We start from the raw sequence: 18,500 nt of genomic DNA on the forward strand, positions 1-18,500 counted from the left end.
TTTTCGCTTTGCATACGATTCCACAGACCAACCAATCAGATTATAGTTCTAGGCGGGGGTTGCTTAAAGTTATTCCAATGCGATGTCCAGCCACACTGTCCCAGTGGTTGATTAAAACGTCTGTTTTCGAATTTTGAAATTGTCTGTGAGCATAGGGTTGCTTATTTTAAGTTTGCAAATGTCATGTAAACACTAGTGTGCGTTTCACCGTTATTGTGTTTCACGAGTAGTATTCCCTTTATGCAAGTTTTTGTTGGCAAAATAGGTCTGTGTGCCAACTCAATTTATAAGAAATTGGCAAAATATTATATATAAATTTAAAAACTTTTTCTGATTGTATTATGAAAATATTTAGCTTAGTACTGCAAAAAGTTTTTTTTTTTTTTTAAGAATTATGGAACGTTTCACGATTTTGCGTGTCATCCTTGCGCGCGGGCCATGCTAATCTTCTCTGTATCGTTCCAATTTTAGTATATGTTCTGCCGAAGCAAGTACTGCAAAATGTTGTTAATCAACAATTCTTGCCATGCTGATAAGCACCGTAAGTGAGAGTTGTCAATAATAAAATAAAGACGGTTTTATAGACTCTCACAAAAAGGATGAAAAACCAACTCATTGCTTTTTTAGAAGGAAGACTGTTCATGAATTACGATAGAATTACGATTTTTCGGTGATTTCCACAAGCGTTTGTTTCATGGTACCTTGTTTCTTTTTCCGTGTTATTGGAGCCTATTTTTCGCTGATATGTTTGCAGGTCACTATTGTTGCCTGTATTGCGATGTGTCAACCATTTCCTTGTTCACTGAAACTGTTAATTGCAAGATATCTTTTGCGAAGTAAAGTAACACCACTCTTGCTTGGCGATGAATATTCTCATGAAACCGCTCGCCTTGCTATAAGTGCACAAAACAAGTGGCCTCGTTTATTAGGCATTGTTAAAAAAGTCAAAAGTGTTGTAAAAAGAGCTTGGCCTGGCAGTAGCGTTGTTCGATTAATTTTGTTGCTGCGGTATTCGAACATAAGTATGAACAACATGTAACGCTAGATACTGGGTACCAAATGCGTTCTTTTCTAGCATAAGCGTCAACCTACCTATCATTTTATTAGTGCGGCCCGCCACAGCTCTCCTTAGTGCCAAAGTGGCCCGCATGCAAAAAAGGTTGATGACCCCTGGTCTAAGTGCTCTGGTCAGGCCAAATTAAAGTCATACAGCAGACAAGATTTATAAATTCTTATAAAAATGAATAAGTAAGTTCTGATGCTACTTCTAAGCTTCAACTAATCGCTGCTTAGCGACTTTACTAAACTTGCAATTGTTGCTGACTGAACGCAAAATGAGCCAGGAGAGGCACAATGTTGCTTAAAATTGCAATGTCACAATTCCATTGTTTAACAATGGCTACAGTAAAAGAGAGACTCCTTTTTGATCTTTGTAATTGCATTGGGCGTAAATTAGACTTTGAAGAAAGTGTAAGTCACAAACTTTAATTTTTACCAACCGATTTTTGCGCCCCTATCAATGTGGTGCCCATGGCTTAAGCCATGCCTGCCATACCCAAATTATGCCACTGCATGGTTGACAGCGCGAGATAACATATTTATAAAGTATATATATATATAATCTTAATTTTTTTGTAATATTACGATTCAATACAAGAGCCACAAAATTTATGTTGTCGAGCCGCAGTCTGCCCACCGTTGCTCTAAATTCATTTGCTAAATTCCTTTGCTGAGTGCTTGACAATAAAAAAAATTCAGTACTACTTTTAAAAAGTCTTGTATGTTACAACAGGGTATTGAATCCAGGTCCACCTATTTAAAGGCAAAAGTGGTAATCACAGTGCCACAGGTGTGTGATGTAGTTAACTATTTCAAAAACAAAGCCATATTAGGGAAAAGTCTTCTATTGCCAAATAGTGGTAATATCATTTCAACTGCATTGTTAAATCTTACTAAACTTCATATTTTTTATTAGACATAGGCTACCACTAAACTTCTAGTCGATATATTGAGACTGTATTTGGATTTTCACTCTTGCTACTCTGCGCAGTCAAGATGTCAGAAGCAGATTGCACAAGTCCGTTACCTGATGGTTGGGTAAAAAAGGAAAGTCGTTCGTCTGGTAAGAATAGTTGCACATTTCTCTAATAACAGACATTTTAATTTGCAATGTTGTATCGTAATAAATATATGTAATGAAACAGTTTGCTTTGAAACTAATACATTCAATGCCACAAGTGGAAATCAATATATATATTGATATTTAGGCTACTTTACTATATGTATGTCTTATGCTGAGCAGCCATCTTTATGTTTGAAAAGTTTTAGTTTTGCAAACACATTCTCTTCTACTTTTTTTTAGGTCGTGCTTATTACATGAACAAGTATACACAAAAAACTCAATGGGATCGTCCTGTGACTGCAGCTAAGAAGCCAGAGAAGCCTGAGGTGAATTATTTCAATGCATGACATTATGATGTGGTCCGAATGAAATGATCCCAATGTCACCATACTCGAATGCCACAAAAACATATTGACTACAACCAGATTGCCAATAGACTTAGTTACTTGTGTATTTCACTTATGTTGCACTGCGTATAGATATCTTTTAGACTAGAGTGTTGCTTGTGCTGGCATAGCAAAATTGAATCTCTTAAGTCTAAACAATGCCTGTCACTGTTTGTTAGTTTGCGTGAATATATTGTTAACGTTTGTATTTTGTCACTTGTACCAGTTTCTTTGCAAATCTTTTATTTCTCGAAACGTTGCGTACAATTAAAACAGGATTGGATGGAATAAAACCACAACACATGCATGCTCTTACCTACATATTACACAACTATCCTTTTTTTGTTGAATTTTTTTAGTGAGAACTACATTTTTTGACTGGTTGGAAGAGTGTAACTGGCCTCTGTATTGGTATGAAGTATCTGTGTGCTGATGTGCTGTCAAAAAAAGAAAAAAATTTTAAAAATAAGTCTCAAAAATGTGTTTTACAACACATAAAGGCCCATCTAGCTTTTCTATGTAAGCTATATGTCTGAACACTGCGACCTGTTCAAGAAATAATCAAGTCTCACGCCATTCGGTTGAAGTCATTACAGCCCAACTGCATTCAATATGGTGGCATCAATTTAAAATCTTCTATGGATGATTTCTAGGCTATATTACTATTTATATTTTCTATTGTAGAAATAATTTTTCACATGTGCTACTGCTAGCTGGAGATGATATTGCTCTACTAAAATGGATTTTATGAAATAGATCGACTGAAATGAAACGAATGTGTTAAAAGATTTGACTGTTATGAAAATTCCAGTTTACAATTCAAACTATCGTGATGAATGGAAATTAGCAACAGATCAGGGTAGTTCAAAGCGGGTCATGATTACGTCGGTTTTTCGATAAAATTATTGTACATTTACGGCACATTGCAACTGCATCCAATGCAACCACAATGCCTTTAAATGCTATTTGTGACAATACTAATTCATCAAATCAGTCGTTTTTAGTGACAAAACACTTATTTTATGTTAAAAACTTTAACAGTATAGAGAAATAGGCCACAAACACAACAATCAAATCCAGTGATCTTATACAGATGTTAAATAAGCCAATGACTGAGGTTTGAAAGACTATGATTGCCAACATGCAATCAAATTAATAATATAATCATCATATTTAGTGGTTTTCACATGGTTTCTTAACTCGTAAAGCAGTCAGTTGTGCCTGTTCAACCAAATATCTAAGTTTGAAATGCTAGTTAAAGACAATCTCATAGTCAAAGGCAGGGTATGGGATGGAATGGAAGACGTTTTTTCCATCTTCCATCCTGAGATTTTCTTCCATTCCATCTTAGAAATCTTCCATTCCAGCTCAGAAATCTTTTTCATCTTCACATTTTGTGATCTCCGCGTTGAATATGCCACAAATAAACCTAAAAACCATAGGCTAAATTTAAGCTAAAAATTTAACAGCAGTATTTTCCTAAGGATTACGTACCGTTTGGTGTTAGAACTAGAATCGTAGATTGATTCTATAAATACAGAAAGAAACAACATGTAGCAAAGTTAAAGAAACTGTAGTAATAGTTTACGTTGGAGAAGATAAAAAAGTAACGAAAATACTTGAGAAGCATCGCGGACAATTGGTGTAATAAAAGCACAAGTTAAAGTCATCATCATCGGATAATATGGTTGAAGCTAGTCCTGCGTGAGTTTCACAAACAAAAACACTAGTAGACGACTGATGGGTGGCAGCCACAAAAAATTGCATAAGTGCATTGCATGTATCAGTAGCTTAATGGCCCAACAAAAAGAAAAAACAAGCAGGAAATTAAAATTGCAACGAATAAAATCATTCACCCTCATCCAAGTAAGTTGAGATTGCAAAGAGATAAGATAATAAATTCTGCCACATTACAAAGTAAGTTATTATTGTATGTAACTAATATTGATAAAGAAAATTAGCCTAATTACGGTTTGCAAGCAACGTAATATTTTGCATGTCTTGATAAAGCGTTGGAAAGTTAATGATGGAAGATTGTCTTCCATCCCATCATCCAGATCTTCCATCATCAAGATCTTCCATTCCTTTTCATCCTTGACATTTTCCATCTTTCATCCCAAAATCTGTCTTCATTCCATCCCATTCCCTGGTCAAAGGTTATGTTGGATTGTTGGAGTCAGTCCGTTGACGATCCAAAAGTTTAAAGTTATCTATTTTTCCCTTGCTGCACTTCCCTGGCTATTTTAGATTTTTTGCCGGAGCAGTATGGGACGGGTATCTTTTTCGGGCTTTTCTCTCATGCAAGAATTGTTGCCACATTTTTTCTATTTATATTTTCTCCTCAAACGAATTAGTTTTTGAGTTGGTTCAACGTCTTCAGACGTTGCAAAAAAGGATGTTTTTTTGACTGAGGTGCAATTTCTAGTATTGCTTTTGTTGTGATTATTAGAAATGTACTAACTCTTACATCGCAGAGCGTGCAGTGTTATCACTTACTGGTGAAGCATCGTGACGTAAGAAGACCTTCTTCGTGGAGAGAGGATAAGATAACGAGAAGTAAAGAAGAAGCTCTAGCACTAATAGAAGGTTTGTGGCATTATTATTAAATGATTTATAGTTCAAATTTAAGCAGACTTACTTTGAAAATACGTATCAGGTATTATTTGAGTTTTTCTGTTTTAATTCCTTTATTTGGTTCTATTGATCAAAGTGATCCATAATTCAGATGCAATTCAGATGGTTCTTGTATAAAAAAAAAAAAAAGGTAAAAGTGGTCCCATACTTGATTCAAGTGTCCGATATGAGAAGATTAATGTGGCCGGTTCCTTTCTCTTGGCCGCCTTTCCTTTAGCAATTATGCCCATCCAATTTATTACACCCTAGGTAGAGGTGAGCGATGTTTTCAACAACCAACTTAGCCGGGAGTCGAACCAGATTTGCATTATTGGAAATAACGCCTTGTTCGTTGCGCCATCTTGGTAGCCCAATAAAATTTTAAAGCGCCATGAAAAATGGCGGTATGAATCATCTCTACGTTTAAAGGAGTATATAAATTCGAAGTGATTGCTTATAAGCGAATTTCAACGGGTCCTTCAGCCAAAAAAGAGCTGAAAAAGCACTGGCCCAAATTATTATTTGTGAGGTTTCAGCTAAGAGGCTTAACTGCCGACACGGCAGGTCTATACAATACTCTTCACTGATCCTCGTGCTTTGCAGAATATCATAAAAAAATAGTTGCTGGAGACGAAAAATTTGAAAACTTGGCGAGGCAGTTCAGCGATTGTAGCTCAGCCAAACGCGGTGGAGACCTTGGAACCTTCACTAGAGGTTTGTGAAGTTGGGAGTTTTCAGTGGGAAATACAAATTTAGTGTATTTAGATACTTTATTTGGTGGTGTCTCAACTTGCATCCATAAATATGGTATCGGGCTTTAATAAACAAGTTTCGGACTTGGGCTTAATGTATTGTTACCTTGCTAAACGTTTCCATTTTTTACTTTGGTCTACCCTGTCGTGACAGTTTCATACATTACACGGCTATAACGAAAGTACATTTTCAAACCAATTGATAACTTTGCAGGCCAAATGCAGAAACCTTTTGAAGACGCGTCGTTTGCTTTGCACCCTGGTGACTTGAGTGGCCCAGTTTACACCGATTCGGGAATACACATAATTCTGCGCATTGTTTGAGGAAAACTTTGAGGACATTTCAGCCGCCAATTGACGTTCAAATATTGACGTTATTTTATGCCAGCTCAACGTACATTTGTTTGAAATATGATGCATGCGTGATACTTGACAGTTCTAAAAGCCGAAAAGTCTTTATTGACAAAAGGTATGTTGCGGCTGCTCGAAAAAAAAGCTATGGGCAACAACGAAAAGCATCATGAATTGACCACTATTTCTGAGTCTTTGCTTTTTTAAGTGCTTCAAATTGCAGTACAAATGCCAAGTTCGCTCAGATTTGACAGCTGATTCTTATTCAATTTTCGAAAAAGTATTTTGTGTCTGGTCAGCTTTTTCAGGTAATTTTCCAAGAAAAGCTGTAAAGATCTTACTCATATTGAAATAGTTTGTCCAAAATCTTCAACAGATTATGATATATAAGTTATGATAAAGCAATTACCGTACTTAACACTCGACTATTTTCAGAACGTTTTTTTTGAACCGGTCGTTCAGTCTGTGCACTTTGAGTTTTGTTTGTTTTGTTAAAATTAAAGAACTGTTCCATAAAATTTGTTCCCAATTTTAAAACATTTGGTAACTTGAATTTTTATCCTTAAATGTTGAACGCTTTGTTAATGCAATTTTGGCTATGCTGCTCCATGCTCCATTTTTGTGTCAAAAAGCTTTCGTTCAATGTAGGTTTCCGTTAGAGGTAACACTTTAGCAAACGTTGCATGTACCAGTACTGTGCTTAACTGCTTCGATGTGAGATGAACGTGGCTTTTAGTAGTTTTTGATCTAGCGCTACAGGGCTGTCCATAAACCCCTTGACTGCCGACGTGCTGAACTCCAGTCATCGTCACCATGAACAGATGCATCAATTGTAAAAAGATTTATTTATATTGTGATGAAACAGACTATTTCATGTCTCCAGCCGAAACTGCACCACTGAAGAATGCATAAAAGTGACAATAGACTTTGTTACTCCAAGCGCCTAAAACAATGCTATACAAGCTGTGAAATTATTCCCGTTTCGTCTAAATCTGACGTGAAATATGACGCTAAAATTATTATACTTGTTAATATCTGTATTGACTCGATTTTTTGTTTGTTGAATGCGAAGCATCAGCTTATTGGTGCACCCGAGCGGTAGGTTTCAAGCCTAATACATGCCACGAGTGGGCGATCGTTTTGTGAGTTCACTGTTTCAGCTTCACTGTTTCGATGGCATCACACTTAATTGTGCTTGATATTGATTGATGGAATCTGGACTGAGAGAGCTTCTTTGAGAGCTTAATTCTGGCAGTTTTGCATACTTGCAGACTGTAGAGGCTTTGAACCACTGACCAGGCCCGGTTACCGAGATTGACAGAGTAAAGTTTTAGCTTGTTGAAATGTTGTTGTATGAATTATTACATCGAACAAGTGCCGCTGGATCTTGCAGTTTCTTCGTTCAGTTGGGTGCTTAACCAAATGATGTGAAGATACGCAACGCTAGTCGGTCAGCTTTCTCACAAGGTAAGTTTTGTTTGGTTTTGAATCTTTATCCTCGGACTGACAGCCTTGATAGGCCTGGTAGTTTTGCATCCTTGTAGAGGGTGTTGACGCATGGTGGTTACCGAGATTGACAGAGTGAATTTACTGATTGTTGAAGTGTTGTTGCTGGAGAATTATTCCATCCTTTTGGCGCCGCTGAATGGAGAGCAGTCCTTAGAATGCCTTGCTCAAGCGCACACTCCGGGAGTCCTACCAGCGCCGTGTGATCTTGAGTGAGGCGTCTAACCACTGAGCTATCTGGGCGGACTAATGTTATTGAACGTTTACTTCAGACCTTGCGATCCATATGAAGCAAAGAGAACAATATTCAACTACAGTATTTCACAATCACATGCATGAACTAAACTTACAAGACACATGCCAGCTTAAACAAGTCGTCTATAGGCTACGTTCAGAATAAGGTTAAATAAATGTCAACATGGACTTTTAAAACTATTCTGAGATGAAACTGGCCTACTTGTGATGACAGCACCAGGGTTATTTCTGACCGTAAAACATCGTATCAGAAGCTTTACATCAATTTTCTTGAAAACCAATTTTTGAGATTTCTTTCGCAGAGGCCACCGTACGGTACCACACCTTTGTATTTGCTAAATCATCTCGAACACGATTTTACATTTTGTCGCTTCCACAATTTTCCAGACCTTTGCTATTATAGACAGCAGCGCGTTACTTTTTGGCCGCCAGAGCTGTGATACATTTCTGTTAGAGTAGCTATAGTGGCCTACTCTTTGTTGCGGATATGCACTATGTTGTATTTCCAGACGTTTAATATAAAATAAGCAATAATAATAGTAGTAGCCAACCAAGTGAGAAAACCAGTCACCTCTTGTTACTTACTAATAATAATAATGTTATGGTTTTATGTATTGTCGCTCTACAACAGCTAAGGTCTTTTAGCGACAAGGCTCATTTTTAATTTGTATCAGGTTTACGATGTTATCACATTATTACCCGACTCATTCTCACTGCGCTCGGCAGGATAGAACACAATCGGTACCGTTTTTAAAGTCTTCGGTTTGACCCGACCTGGAATCGATCTCAGATCTACCAGAGCCGAAGGCGAAACCACTCGGCCACTGAGCTGGGTTTGTTACCAGGGTTGCCAGATACTCAAGCTATAGTAAGGCCAAATCCATTATAAAAAAGGCCAAATTTTTTATTTACTTCTAAGGCTAAATAAACGCTAACAACTTAACTGAAATAATTTTTTGAAAATGCCATTTTACGATCAAATATGACAGATAATAATTTAGCACTGTCAGAGCATAATGACCGGTTCGTTTGCATAATTTGATTAATGAAAAATTACTGTAGTAGCAGATAAACTACAAACCACTATTACTTCAATTCATGAGCAGTGCTATTCGGAACATCTAGCTAAGCAATAAGCATGAATTTGTCTAATTGAGTATATGTAGGCTATCAGGGATGTCTACAACTACAGGATTGGAAACTATTTTCAGGGCTATACATGACTACAGAAGAATTATTAAAATAAAACACTGTTTGTATCAACTAAAGAATGTATAAAATTCAATTTTGCAATAACAATATGAAATATAGCCTTCACTCACATCAAAACTTAATTTAAGTTATTTGATGTATAGAAGTTTAAAACCACGAATCTAAAAAATCAAAAATAAACGAATGCAAAGATTTCCTGTCGTTCTGTAGCATTTTGCGTATTGCAAACCGGATCAGAAGTAAACGTGGAGTGTTCAACAATCAGTGAAATGTGTTGTCGTAGGCTTTTATAATAAACTTATTCACAGACCAACCCAGTACGAAATCAATACGTTTAAGATGTCATAAGAACTAAAACTAATACTCGGTTTTGAAATTATTTAGCAGCAAACAAAATACGACGAGATTGCACAAATGGAATGCAAACACATCACATTAACAAACAAGGCAAGTGTATACTTTACGGTTTACGGCAGGTGCAACTTAATAGAATCGCCCTGTCCACCGCTAACACATTCTCTACTCTCTACCAATGTCTCTACTCACTAATTAAAATTAAAACGAATATAGGTCAGGCTCTAAGTGATGATAAGGGATACTGTTATATTACAATTGAAATTGAATTTCCTTAAAATAATACTTTCTAAACCGGTCAAAACATGCAGCCATAAAAAGGGCCAAATAAGGCCAGATTTTCTGGCCTTATTTGCATCAATTTTTTTAGGCCAACTGCAATTTAAAAAGGCCAGTTTTCTGGAATTTGGCCTAAAAAAGGGCCATCTGGCAACCCTGTTTGTTACTTACTGACTCAGTGTATAAAAGCAACGCAATATATAGCCTAGTAAGAAAGAAACGCAAAACAATCAACTAAGGAACGTGGTACAGAACGCTTAATTGATTACACGCGTTGCGCGGTGGTAATCAATTCCAGCGTCTGTACCAGAAAACGCTGAATGTTATTATGTAATGAGGCAGGTCACAAGTTACATAAATCAACGTAAATAAAATGACGACCATAACACACTACAATTAATTTAGCCGTAATTCCGCTACTTTCCAATATAGTGTAAACATTAAAGTGGAAAGAATTCTATCAAAAACGTAGAGAGCTTAAAGTGTAGATAGCCTTACTAAACTCATGTTCAGCAAACAAACGTTAATAAAACTATAGCCTACCCTACTGTCTTCAGTGCTATAGGGCAATTAGGGCATATGAATGTAGGCCTATTGTTTTTAAAGATTTTTCATCGAAACACTAACGTGATCAAACTAACTCTTGGTTACAAAGTTTTGCAAATGTTTCTCGTATGATGCAAACCAGGTATGAAGTCATTAATGCTTATTTGATTCGTTTTCGAAGTAATTTCTTCACTGATGTTTCTTTCCGACCATTATACACCGGGATTCCTCAACACAAGGAGCCGAATCACATACATGTGGTTCATATTTTACTTAAAATCAAACGGTTTAGGCTACTTGGTAGGGCTACCATATGTCCTCTTTTAAGAGGATTTGTCCTCTTTTTTCAAGAAAAATGAATTGTCCTCCGAGGACACTAAAAAATGCTCAAATGTCCTCTTTTTTGACAGTTTGGGTTTTCATGCTTATGTTTTCAACGAGATATATTGTTTGTTTTGTTTGTTTGTTTATCTTTATCCTGCATTGCAAGAAAGCGGACTTGAGCGCTATGCATCGGTGTACGCCTTCCGACGTACACCTGACCCACGCTGCAGCCGACTGCAATGTCTGTTTCCGGTTGTCTAATCTATTTATGACTGAAATTTGGTACTACCCATTACTCGAAATCGACCACTGGGTAGAGGCAATTATCGTAAAGTTTCTTGCCCAGAGAAACAACAGCAAGTGCGGGTGGCTGGAGTCGAACATACAGGCTCTCGACTGCGAGCCCAACGCGCTAACCACTCGGCCACTGCTGCCGACATGATGATGTTTCAGCGAAGTCTTGTAAGCCATGTGTTTTCTAAACATTTTGTGTACCAATGTAACATGTTGATTTATAAATTCTACAAGAAATTGGTGCATTTGATGGAACTGTTGTTGAACGTTCATTGCCTGGTTCATGGTAAGATATTAAACGACATTTTAAAGGGCATGCTCACACTTTCACAAAAAGTTATTCTTTTACCTACATACGTTTTATATTGATACAACGCTTGTAGGCGTTGTTGATTTTACCAATCGAGTTTAGCTCGTTTGTTACTTGAAACAAATCGAAACAAATGTCTAAAAGTGCTCCACTCCAACTCCACACTCCAACGGTGTTCGTTCAGGAGCAACTCATGAGTGAACGAATTCACAGACCCCTCCATTTCTAAAAGCAGAAACTTAACTCTGTCAACCTCAGTGACCGGGTATGTGTCATTGGTTCAAGGCCGCCACACAGTGCAGCCTACTGTTTTAGTCCTATTTCTTGCAAATAATTTAACAACTTCGTTAAGGCTGACCATTCCTTGTTGAAAAAAGTTAAGGCTTGACCTGGAGGTCGTGCCTGATTTGTCACATTTTGCAGATTTTTGTGATCATTGCTATCTGACTGAAACTTTCTAAAAATTAGGTATTTTTTCCTTTTCTGCTGACTTTTAAAAATATGAAATCATTTGTTGTCTTAAGGAAGCACTAGAAATGAGAAAAATAAGTTAAACGTTCAGTCAATCTGTTTTCTTGTTTTGTTTTTTTGATAACTTTCGCTGCATAGGCCTATAGGCTACTGTAATGATCTAAACACATGCAAAGTAACAGATTCTTCAAGTGTAAAATTCTACTTTCTGCCGAAACGTGTCCTCTTTTTAGGCGATGAAAATATGGTAGCCCTACTACTTGGAAACAAAAGAATGTTTAAGCATTTGTAAATTTAGGCTACTGTTTCCGACAATTTTCACCAAATCAAACGTCAAATAAAAACCGTTATGGTCTACTTAACCTAGCTGGCATCTTTCGTCATGGAAATTGCTAGAAAATGTCCAAATATTGCACCATCGGTCGTAAGACCTGATGAAATATTGCATTAGCCGCTTGAACACCTGTTTGAATGACTTCATAATTGTCTTTCATTATTGCGTCACAGTTACTGTCTACGTGCATTTGAGATATCGCAAATTATTCTAGTCATTCGTAAAATTGTTTGTTGGAAGTCAGTCGCAAGTTTAACTGTTTGCTTGGTGCTTGCTAGCTGGACAAAATTTCCGTCTTTTATCCAAGTAATCTGTTCTGTAGTGACAGTTTTAGAGGCGTACGGTGTTGCGTTTCATTTTCGATAGCCGCGGGCTAATTTTACAGGAATACACTTTTGAATAGACGTTTCAAAAGAGTGTTTATTTTTCGGTCATTACATGCAGACGAACGGATTTGGGAATCTTATGTTACAATTTTCCCACGAAGAGATTATGGTTTACCGCTGTGACCATAAAAAAATAAAAGACGTCGCTTGTTAGCTGGTAGGCCAAGAAGCACTAGAAGCACATAAAAAAAATAAAAGACGTTTTTGTCAGTTGGTAGGCCAAGAAAAATTAAAGAAAAAAATAAAAGACAAAGTTGTTGGTTGGTAGGCTACAGAAGCAAAGAAATAATAAAAGAAGATTTTGTTGGTTGGTAGTCTACAGAAGCAAAAGAAAATTAAAGGCATTTCTTCTCAGTTTGGTACTGAAGAACTTCAAGTTAAAAATTAAAGAAAAAAATAAAAGACAAAGTTGTTGGTTGGTAGGTAGGCTACAGAAGCAAAGAAATAATAAAAGAAGATCTTGTTGGTAGTCTACAGAAGCAAAAGAAAATTAAAGACATTTCTTCTCAGTTTGGTACTGACGAAAAATAACTTTGACATTCATTGGCAAGAAAGAAGATTAAAGACAATCGATCTGTGCTTGAAGATTCAAGTCGAAGAATCCAAGCAAGTTTTGTGGACTTTTGGACTTCATATACCCTTACATCTACGGTATCGTGCATTTAAATTCTTTTTGTATTTTACGGTCTTTGCAGTTAAGTTTTTTATAACTACTGTAATAATTTTGTGTGTTTGTGTAACTTAATTTTTTAATTGTTAAATTTAGCCCCAACATTTAATATGTCTACACTCGGTGGCGACAAGGACTCGACCGCCGTCGACTCGACTGAGTTTAAGCCTGATGATGTTCTTTGCGGTGAGGCAGGCCATTCTGGGGAGGGACCCAGTAACGATGAGGCTAAGTCAGTTCGAGAGGCCCGGCATCTTAGAAGGGATATTTTGACTCAAATTGGGGAACTTTTTGTAGCCCTAGGTTCTTTGAGTGATAAGCAGGAACTGTTAATTTTTAGATCTAAGTTCTCTACTTTGGAAGAGGATTTACGGCATTTCCATGCTCTTTTGACTGAAATTTTTAACTCTGCAATCTTGGCAGAACTTCGTGATAGGGTAGACCCCGAATTTAACTCGTTAAAAAATAACTTCGAACAAAAATTAAATGAGTTCTCAGATATGTTGGATGCTGACATACATCCTGAGGATAGCGCCTCAAATGTAAGCACTAGGATGTCTGAGAGCTCGTCACGGATAGTTGCACAAATTAACCTGCAGCTAAGACGAGAGGAACTCCAGATACAAGCTGACGCCGAAGCGAGAGCTGCTGAGGCCGCCACGAGAGCTGAGACCATACGAGTTGAGGCCGAAGCGAGAGCTGAAGCTAGAGCTGCTGAGGCCGCCGCGAGAACTGAGGCCATACGAGCTGAGGCTGCCGCAAAAGCCGAAGCGAGAGCTGCTGAGTTCGCACTCAAAGACGCACAGTTGAGGGCTGAACAACGTAAAGAGGTAGCTTTGGCTAAATATCGATCAGATGTGGGCTCCCGGCGTAGTTCTAAGAAGGGTTCTTCTAGCCATTCCAGAAGTGAACATAAATCGCAGTTTAATTTACATAACCTTTTCCAGACGCCTGTTCAATCTGTAAGTGGACCAGTACAATCCACATCTTTTCAAGCTGTTTCAGGAGGTCTCGGGGCCGCGGCTAAGGGTCTTCCGAAGGCTGTAGAGCCAAGGTCTGCGAATTACAACCGAACTCCTCCCCCAGAGCGTACAGGTCACGGGGCCGCCATTAGCAGTAATGCTTTGCCCCCTTCACAGTTTTCTGCGCCGCTAGTTTTTGATCGCCCAGCTACACGTAATTTGGGTGGTTGTGAGAGGCGTGTCGCGTCTACTGATTTTAACGTGTGTGAGGATCGTGATCGGGCTGTGCATGTGACTGAGCCCACTCACCCCCTTAAGGGATATAGCTTGTCTTCTCCCGCGAAATCGAGTTCTCAGCAGCAGGATTGCTTTTTTGAATACCAAAATAGTAGGACGTTTTTCGATAAGGCGGCCTTGATTGGTTACGATGGTAATAATATGCCATTTATCTTCTTTAAAAATCGTGTTACGGCCTTAATGGCAGCTTCACCGTTTAAAGGAACTCGTTTGACTTTGTTACTAGCAGCTTGTGTTAGAACAGCTGCGCAAACGATTGCTAATTTGGTTTCTGACACTCCTGGCTTGTCAGAAGAAGACAGGATAGAAATGTCGTTAGCTCGCTTGTCCCAGCGTTTTGGGGTTCGTGGAGGTCTTTTCGCCGAACCGGAAATTAGAAAGTATCGCTATGGTAGCAAATTGACTTCGATCTCTTCCAGTGATTTGAAAGAGTTTAAAGATGAATTGTCGCAGTGTCTGCTTTACGCGCAAGCTTATGGTCAGCGTGACAAATTGGAAGAACGTTTTGTTTTGGATTTGGCTAAGCGACTCCCGTTTGACGCTAAGCAGCGTTATCTTGACTTTTTGGGTGATCAGTATGGTGGTACTGATGAGCCTACTTTTCAGAGTTTGTTTGAATTTGTAGTACTGGAGGAAACGCGCAAGTCGACTGATTTTAGCATTATGCTAATGGGCGATTCTGGTGAGTCGCAGCATTTTAAAAAGTCTGGCAAAGGAAAATTGCTTTCATGTCCGGTTAGGCAGACGTTGGTAAAACCCCATGATAATGTGATTTCAGGGAGTTCGCAGTACTCGACTGCTGTTGGCGCACCGCGCGGTGGTGAAGCCAGACGTAAAAACCTATCGGCATGCATTTGTTGTTCGTCACGTGGTCAAGTTGAATATCATTTTTTGTCTAATTGTAAAGAATTTTTGCGCTTGACACCTAAAGGTCGGAGAGATGTCATTGTGAAAGCTGGCAAATGCTTGAATTGTTTGCGCCAGCATATGGTTAGGGATTGCGTTCATGCAAACAACTGTCGTAAGTGTGTCCCTAACAACGATAGGAAACACTATTTTCTTCTGCATGATTTTTATGTGACGTCACGTGATTCTCTGGATTCGATTGGCAAAGATGATGTTGGTGCCAGAGTTCCTGTGCGTAATGTTAAGATTGGAAATGTTAAAGCAGCCTTTAACCGCGTTACTGCTGCTCGTGTTTTGAATCCAATAACTGGCAAATCGAAGTTGGTGTATTGTCAGCATGATCCTGGTTCGCAGTTGACGTTTGTTTCGAGTGATTTGGTGTGCGAACTTGGCGTTAAACCGTATGATAAAGCGTCGTTTAAAATGGATACTCTGGCTGGTCAGAAACCTATTTGTGCTGACCTTGTCAAACTCAACATCCAATCGTAAGAGACAGATGAACTGTTTTGTGATATAACTTCGGTGGTTAACCCAGCTTGGGCTGACGATGTTAAAACTTTACCACATAAACAAGATTTAAGTGGTTTCCGTCATTTTCATGACGTGAATATGTTTCATTTGAATGATTGTAGTACTGTAGATGTACTGATTGGCAACGACAACGCTTATTTGATGTGTGCAAAAGAAGAGCGTGTTGGTGAAAATCGTAGTGAACCGCATGCTTTACTCACTCCTCTCGGCTGGTTGGCTTGTGGTGGTAAGTCACCCTTAGATGAAAGCGTTGCTAATGTGTGCAGAGTGCAGACGTCTTCAGAGTCGGATGTCATCTCTGGCTTTCAGTGTAAAATTGAGTCTCGTGATATGGAAATAGCAGACCTGAACAAAGTCATTCAGGATTTGACCTTGCAAAATGAAACCTGTGAATTGTCTCGCAATGACATTTTGGCTAGAGAACTTGTTGAACCGAATATTGAGTTGAAAGATGGTGGATTTGAGATACCTGTACCGTTGAAGGAAGATATTGATTTACCTAACAATTTTGTGTTGGCGTCAGATAGAGCAGCTGCTTTAAGGAAGAAGGCTTTAAAACAACCTGAACTTCGTGATTTCCTTACCGACACCATGAAAGATCTTAAATCTAATGGCTATATTGAGCGTGCTGGTGAAGCAGAAAATGTAAAAGGCTTTCAGTGGTATTTACCTTACTTTGTTACGTCACAATTAAAAAAGCGCATTGTTTACGATGGCAAGTCTGAATTCCGAGGAACTTGTGTAAATGATGTAATGTCTTCTTGTCCTGACTTGTTAAACCCTCTGGCAGATCTCTTGGCTAGATTTCGGCTGAGTAGATTTGGTTTCGTGGCCAATATGACCAAGTACTTTTTTCACATTTTGGACTCTTCAGTACGTAAGCCCAATTTTATTGAACTGCTTACGTACACAGGCAGTGCCATTCGGATCGTAAACGAACGCCCTTTGGTACCTTTGAGTGACGACCTTAGGGATTTTACTGTCATCACCCCTGCCTCACTTTTGACCCCATTTTTAGACCCATACTGTGCTGTCGGGAAACCACATGATCGTGACCAACTAAGAAGGGATTATCGGTTCAATTTGTCACTTTCTCAGCAGTTTTGGAGTAAATGGATCGATTTTTACTTGCCAGGTCTTCAGGGCCGGAAAAAATGGTTAAAAATGGCCGAGAATTTGGAGCCTGGTCAACTTGTAGTGGTAGGTTCTCTCCAAGACATTGGTAAACGTGGGAAGTATCAACTTGGAAGGGTGCATGAGGTGGTCCCACAAATTAGGAAAGGGAAGCCTGTGGTTCGTAGAGCTAAAGTTGCCATCTGCAACTATGATGAGAGTACGGGGAAAGTGAAAGTAGACTACGTGTTGAGGGATATTTCGTGCCTCGCCCCCGTAAAGAACACCTAAGTGTTAGGGTTTGAGCCTGGTTTTGTCTGCGGTGGCCGACCCTTGTCTGAGCCCGGAACAGTCGGTTATTATCGCAACCATTGTATATAGCGTCATTTTAGCATGTACCTATGTTACCAATTTCATGTATCGTCGTGTATTATTCCGTATTGTTGTTCATTCTTTGCATGCCCTTTGTATTTACGTATTAACTTAAACGTGAGTGATTCAAACAATTTGTGTATCGTATGTTTTTATTCATTGGCTCACAATTGTCGTCAATTCTTTTTAGTTATGCCATGTCAGACTGTCATAACTAGGGGCCGCTATGTTCCCGACGATTTTCACCAAATCAAACGTCAAATAAAAACCGTTATGGTCTACTTAACCTAGCTGGCATCTTACGTCATGGAAATTGCTAGAAAATGTCCAAATATTGCACCATCGGTCGTAAGACCTGATGAAATATTGCATTAGCCGCTTGAACACCTGTTTGAATGACTTCATAATTGTCTTTCATTATTGCGTCACAGTTACTGTCTACGTGCATTTGAGATATCGCAAATTATTCTAGTCATTCGTAAAATTGTTTGTTGGAAGTCAGTCGCAAGTTTAACTGTTTGCTTGGTGCTTGCTAGCTGGACAAAATTTCCGTCTTTTATCCAAGTAATCTGTTCTGTAGTGACAGTTTTAGAGGCGTACGGTGTTGCGTTTCATTTTCGATAGCCGCGGGCTAATTTTACAGGAATACACTTTTGAATAGACGTTTCAAAAGAGTGTTTATTTTTCGGTCATTACATGCAGACAAACGGATTTGGGAATCTTATGTTACAATTTTCCCACGAAGAGATTATGGTTTACCGCTGTGACCAGCTACATAATGGTCCAATCACACTTTTTAAAGACAATACTTTCTAGTTGAAACGCAAAAACTACAAATAAAAGGGAAGATTACCTTTGACATCCATCGAATCGGCCCATAATAAGCTATGCTTGAATAGGAGAATTTGCAAAGAATAAGTTACAACTTGACTCTGCAATAAGAAAAAATCACTCAAGTTTTCAAAACATTAACAATAGCTCCATAAGCCAACGCAGTGAAAATAACGTTGACTTTTTATTCAATTTGAGCAATTGAATTTAATTAATTTTTCAATTAAGTTGAATTTCTATTCAAGATAAAAAGAAAAAGAAATGCTCAACCTAGCATTGTTATTATGAAATATTAGACCTAGACCTACTGTCCCTTTTGAAAA

General features: G+C 38.3%; 1 protein-coding gene and 1 non-coding gene across 2 annotated transcripts; one reads left to right on the forward strand and one right to left on the reverse strand.

The window, feature by feature from the left end:
- Nucleotides 1–388: 388 nt before the first annotated feature.
- Nucleotides 389–495, reverse strand: LOC145774935 (U6 spliceosomal RNA). The gene has a single exon (XR_014290107.1). It is a non-coding gene; the product is annotated as a U6 spliceosomal RNA (small nuclear RNA).
- Nucleotides 496–1,976: 1,481 nt separating this feature from the next.
- On the forward strand, nucleotides 1,977–7,359 carry LOC145774179 (peptidyl-prolyl cis-trans isomerase NIMA-interacting 1-like). The gene is made up of 5 exons (XM_082585352.1): nucleotides 1,977–2,122; nucleotides 2,363–2,448; nucleotides 4,983–5,094; nucleotides 5,725–5,835; nucleotides 6,088–7,359. Exons 1-5 carry the CDS (start codon nucleotides 2,056–2,058, stop codon nucleotides 6,195–6,197), a joined length of 486 nt encoding a protein of 161 aa, XP_082441478.1. The 5' UTR covers nucleotides 1,977–2,055; the 3' UTR covers nucleotides 6,198–7,359.
- The last annotated feature ends 11,141 nt before the right edge of the window (nucleotides 7,360–18,500 follow it).

Source organism: Aplidium turbinatum, chromosome 7, assembly GCF_918807975.1.
Source record: "Aplidium turbinatum chromosome 7, kaAplTurb1.1, whole genome shotgun sequence".
Lineage (NCBI taxonomy): Eukaryota > Metazoa > Chordata > Ascidiacea > Aplousobranchia > Polyclinidae > Aplidium > Aplidium turbinatum.

Coding starts and splice junctions, on each gene's coding strand:
- LOC145774179 (XM_082585352.1), top strand. CDS start 2,056: ATGTCAGAAGCAGATTGCACAAGTCCGTTACCTGATGGTTGGGTAAAA. Junction 2,123..2,362: donor AAAGGAAAGTCGTTCGTCTG/GTAAGAATAGTT, acceptor ACTTTTTTTTAG/GTCGTGCTTATTACATGAAC. Junction 5,836..6,087: donor CCTTGGAACCTTCACTAGAG/GTTTGTGAAGTT, acceptor ATAACTTTGCAG/GCCAAATGCAGAAACCTTTT.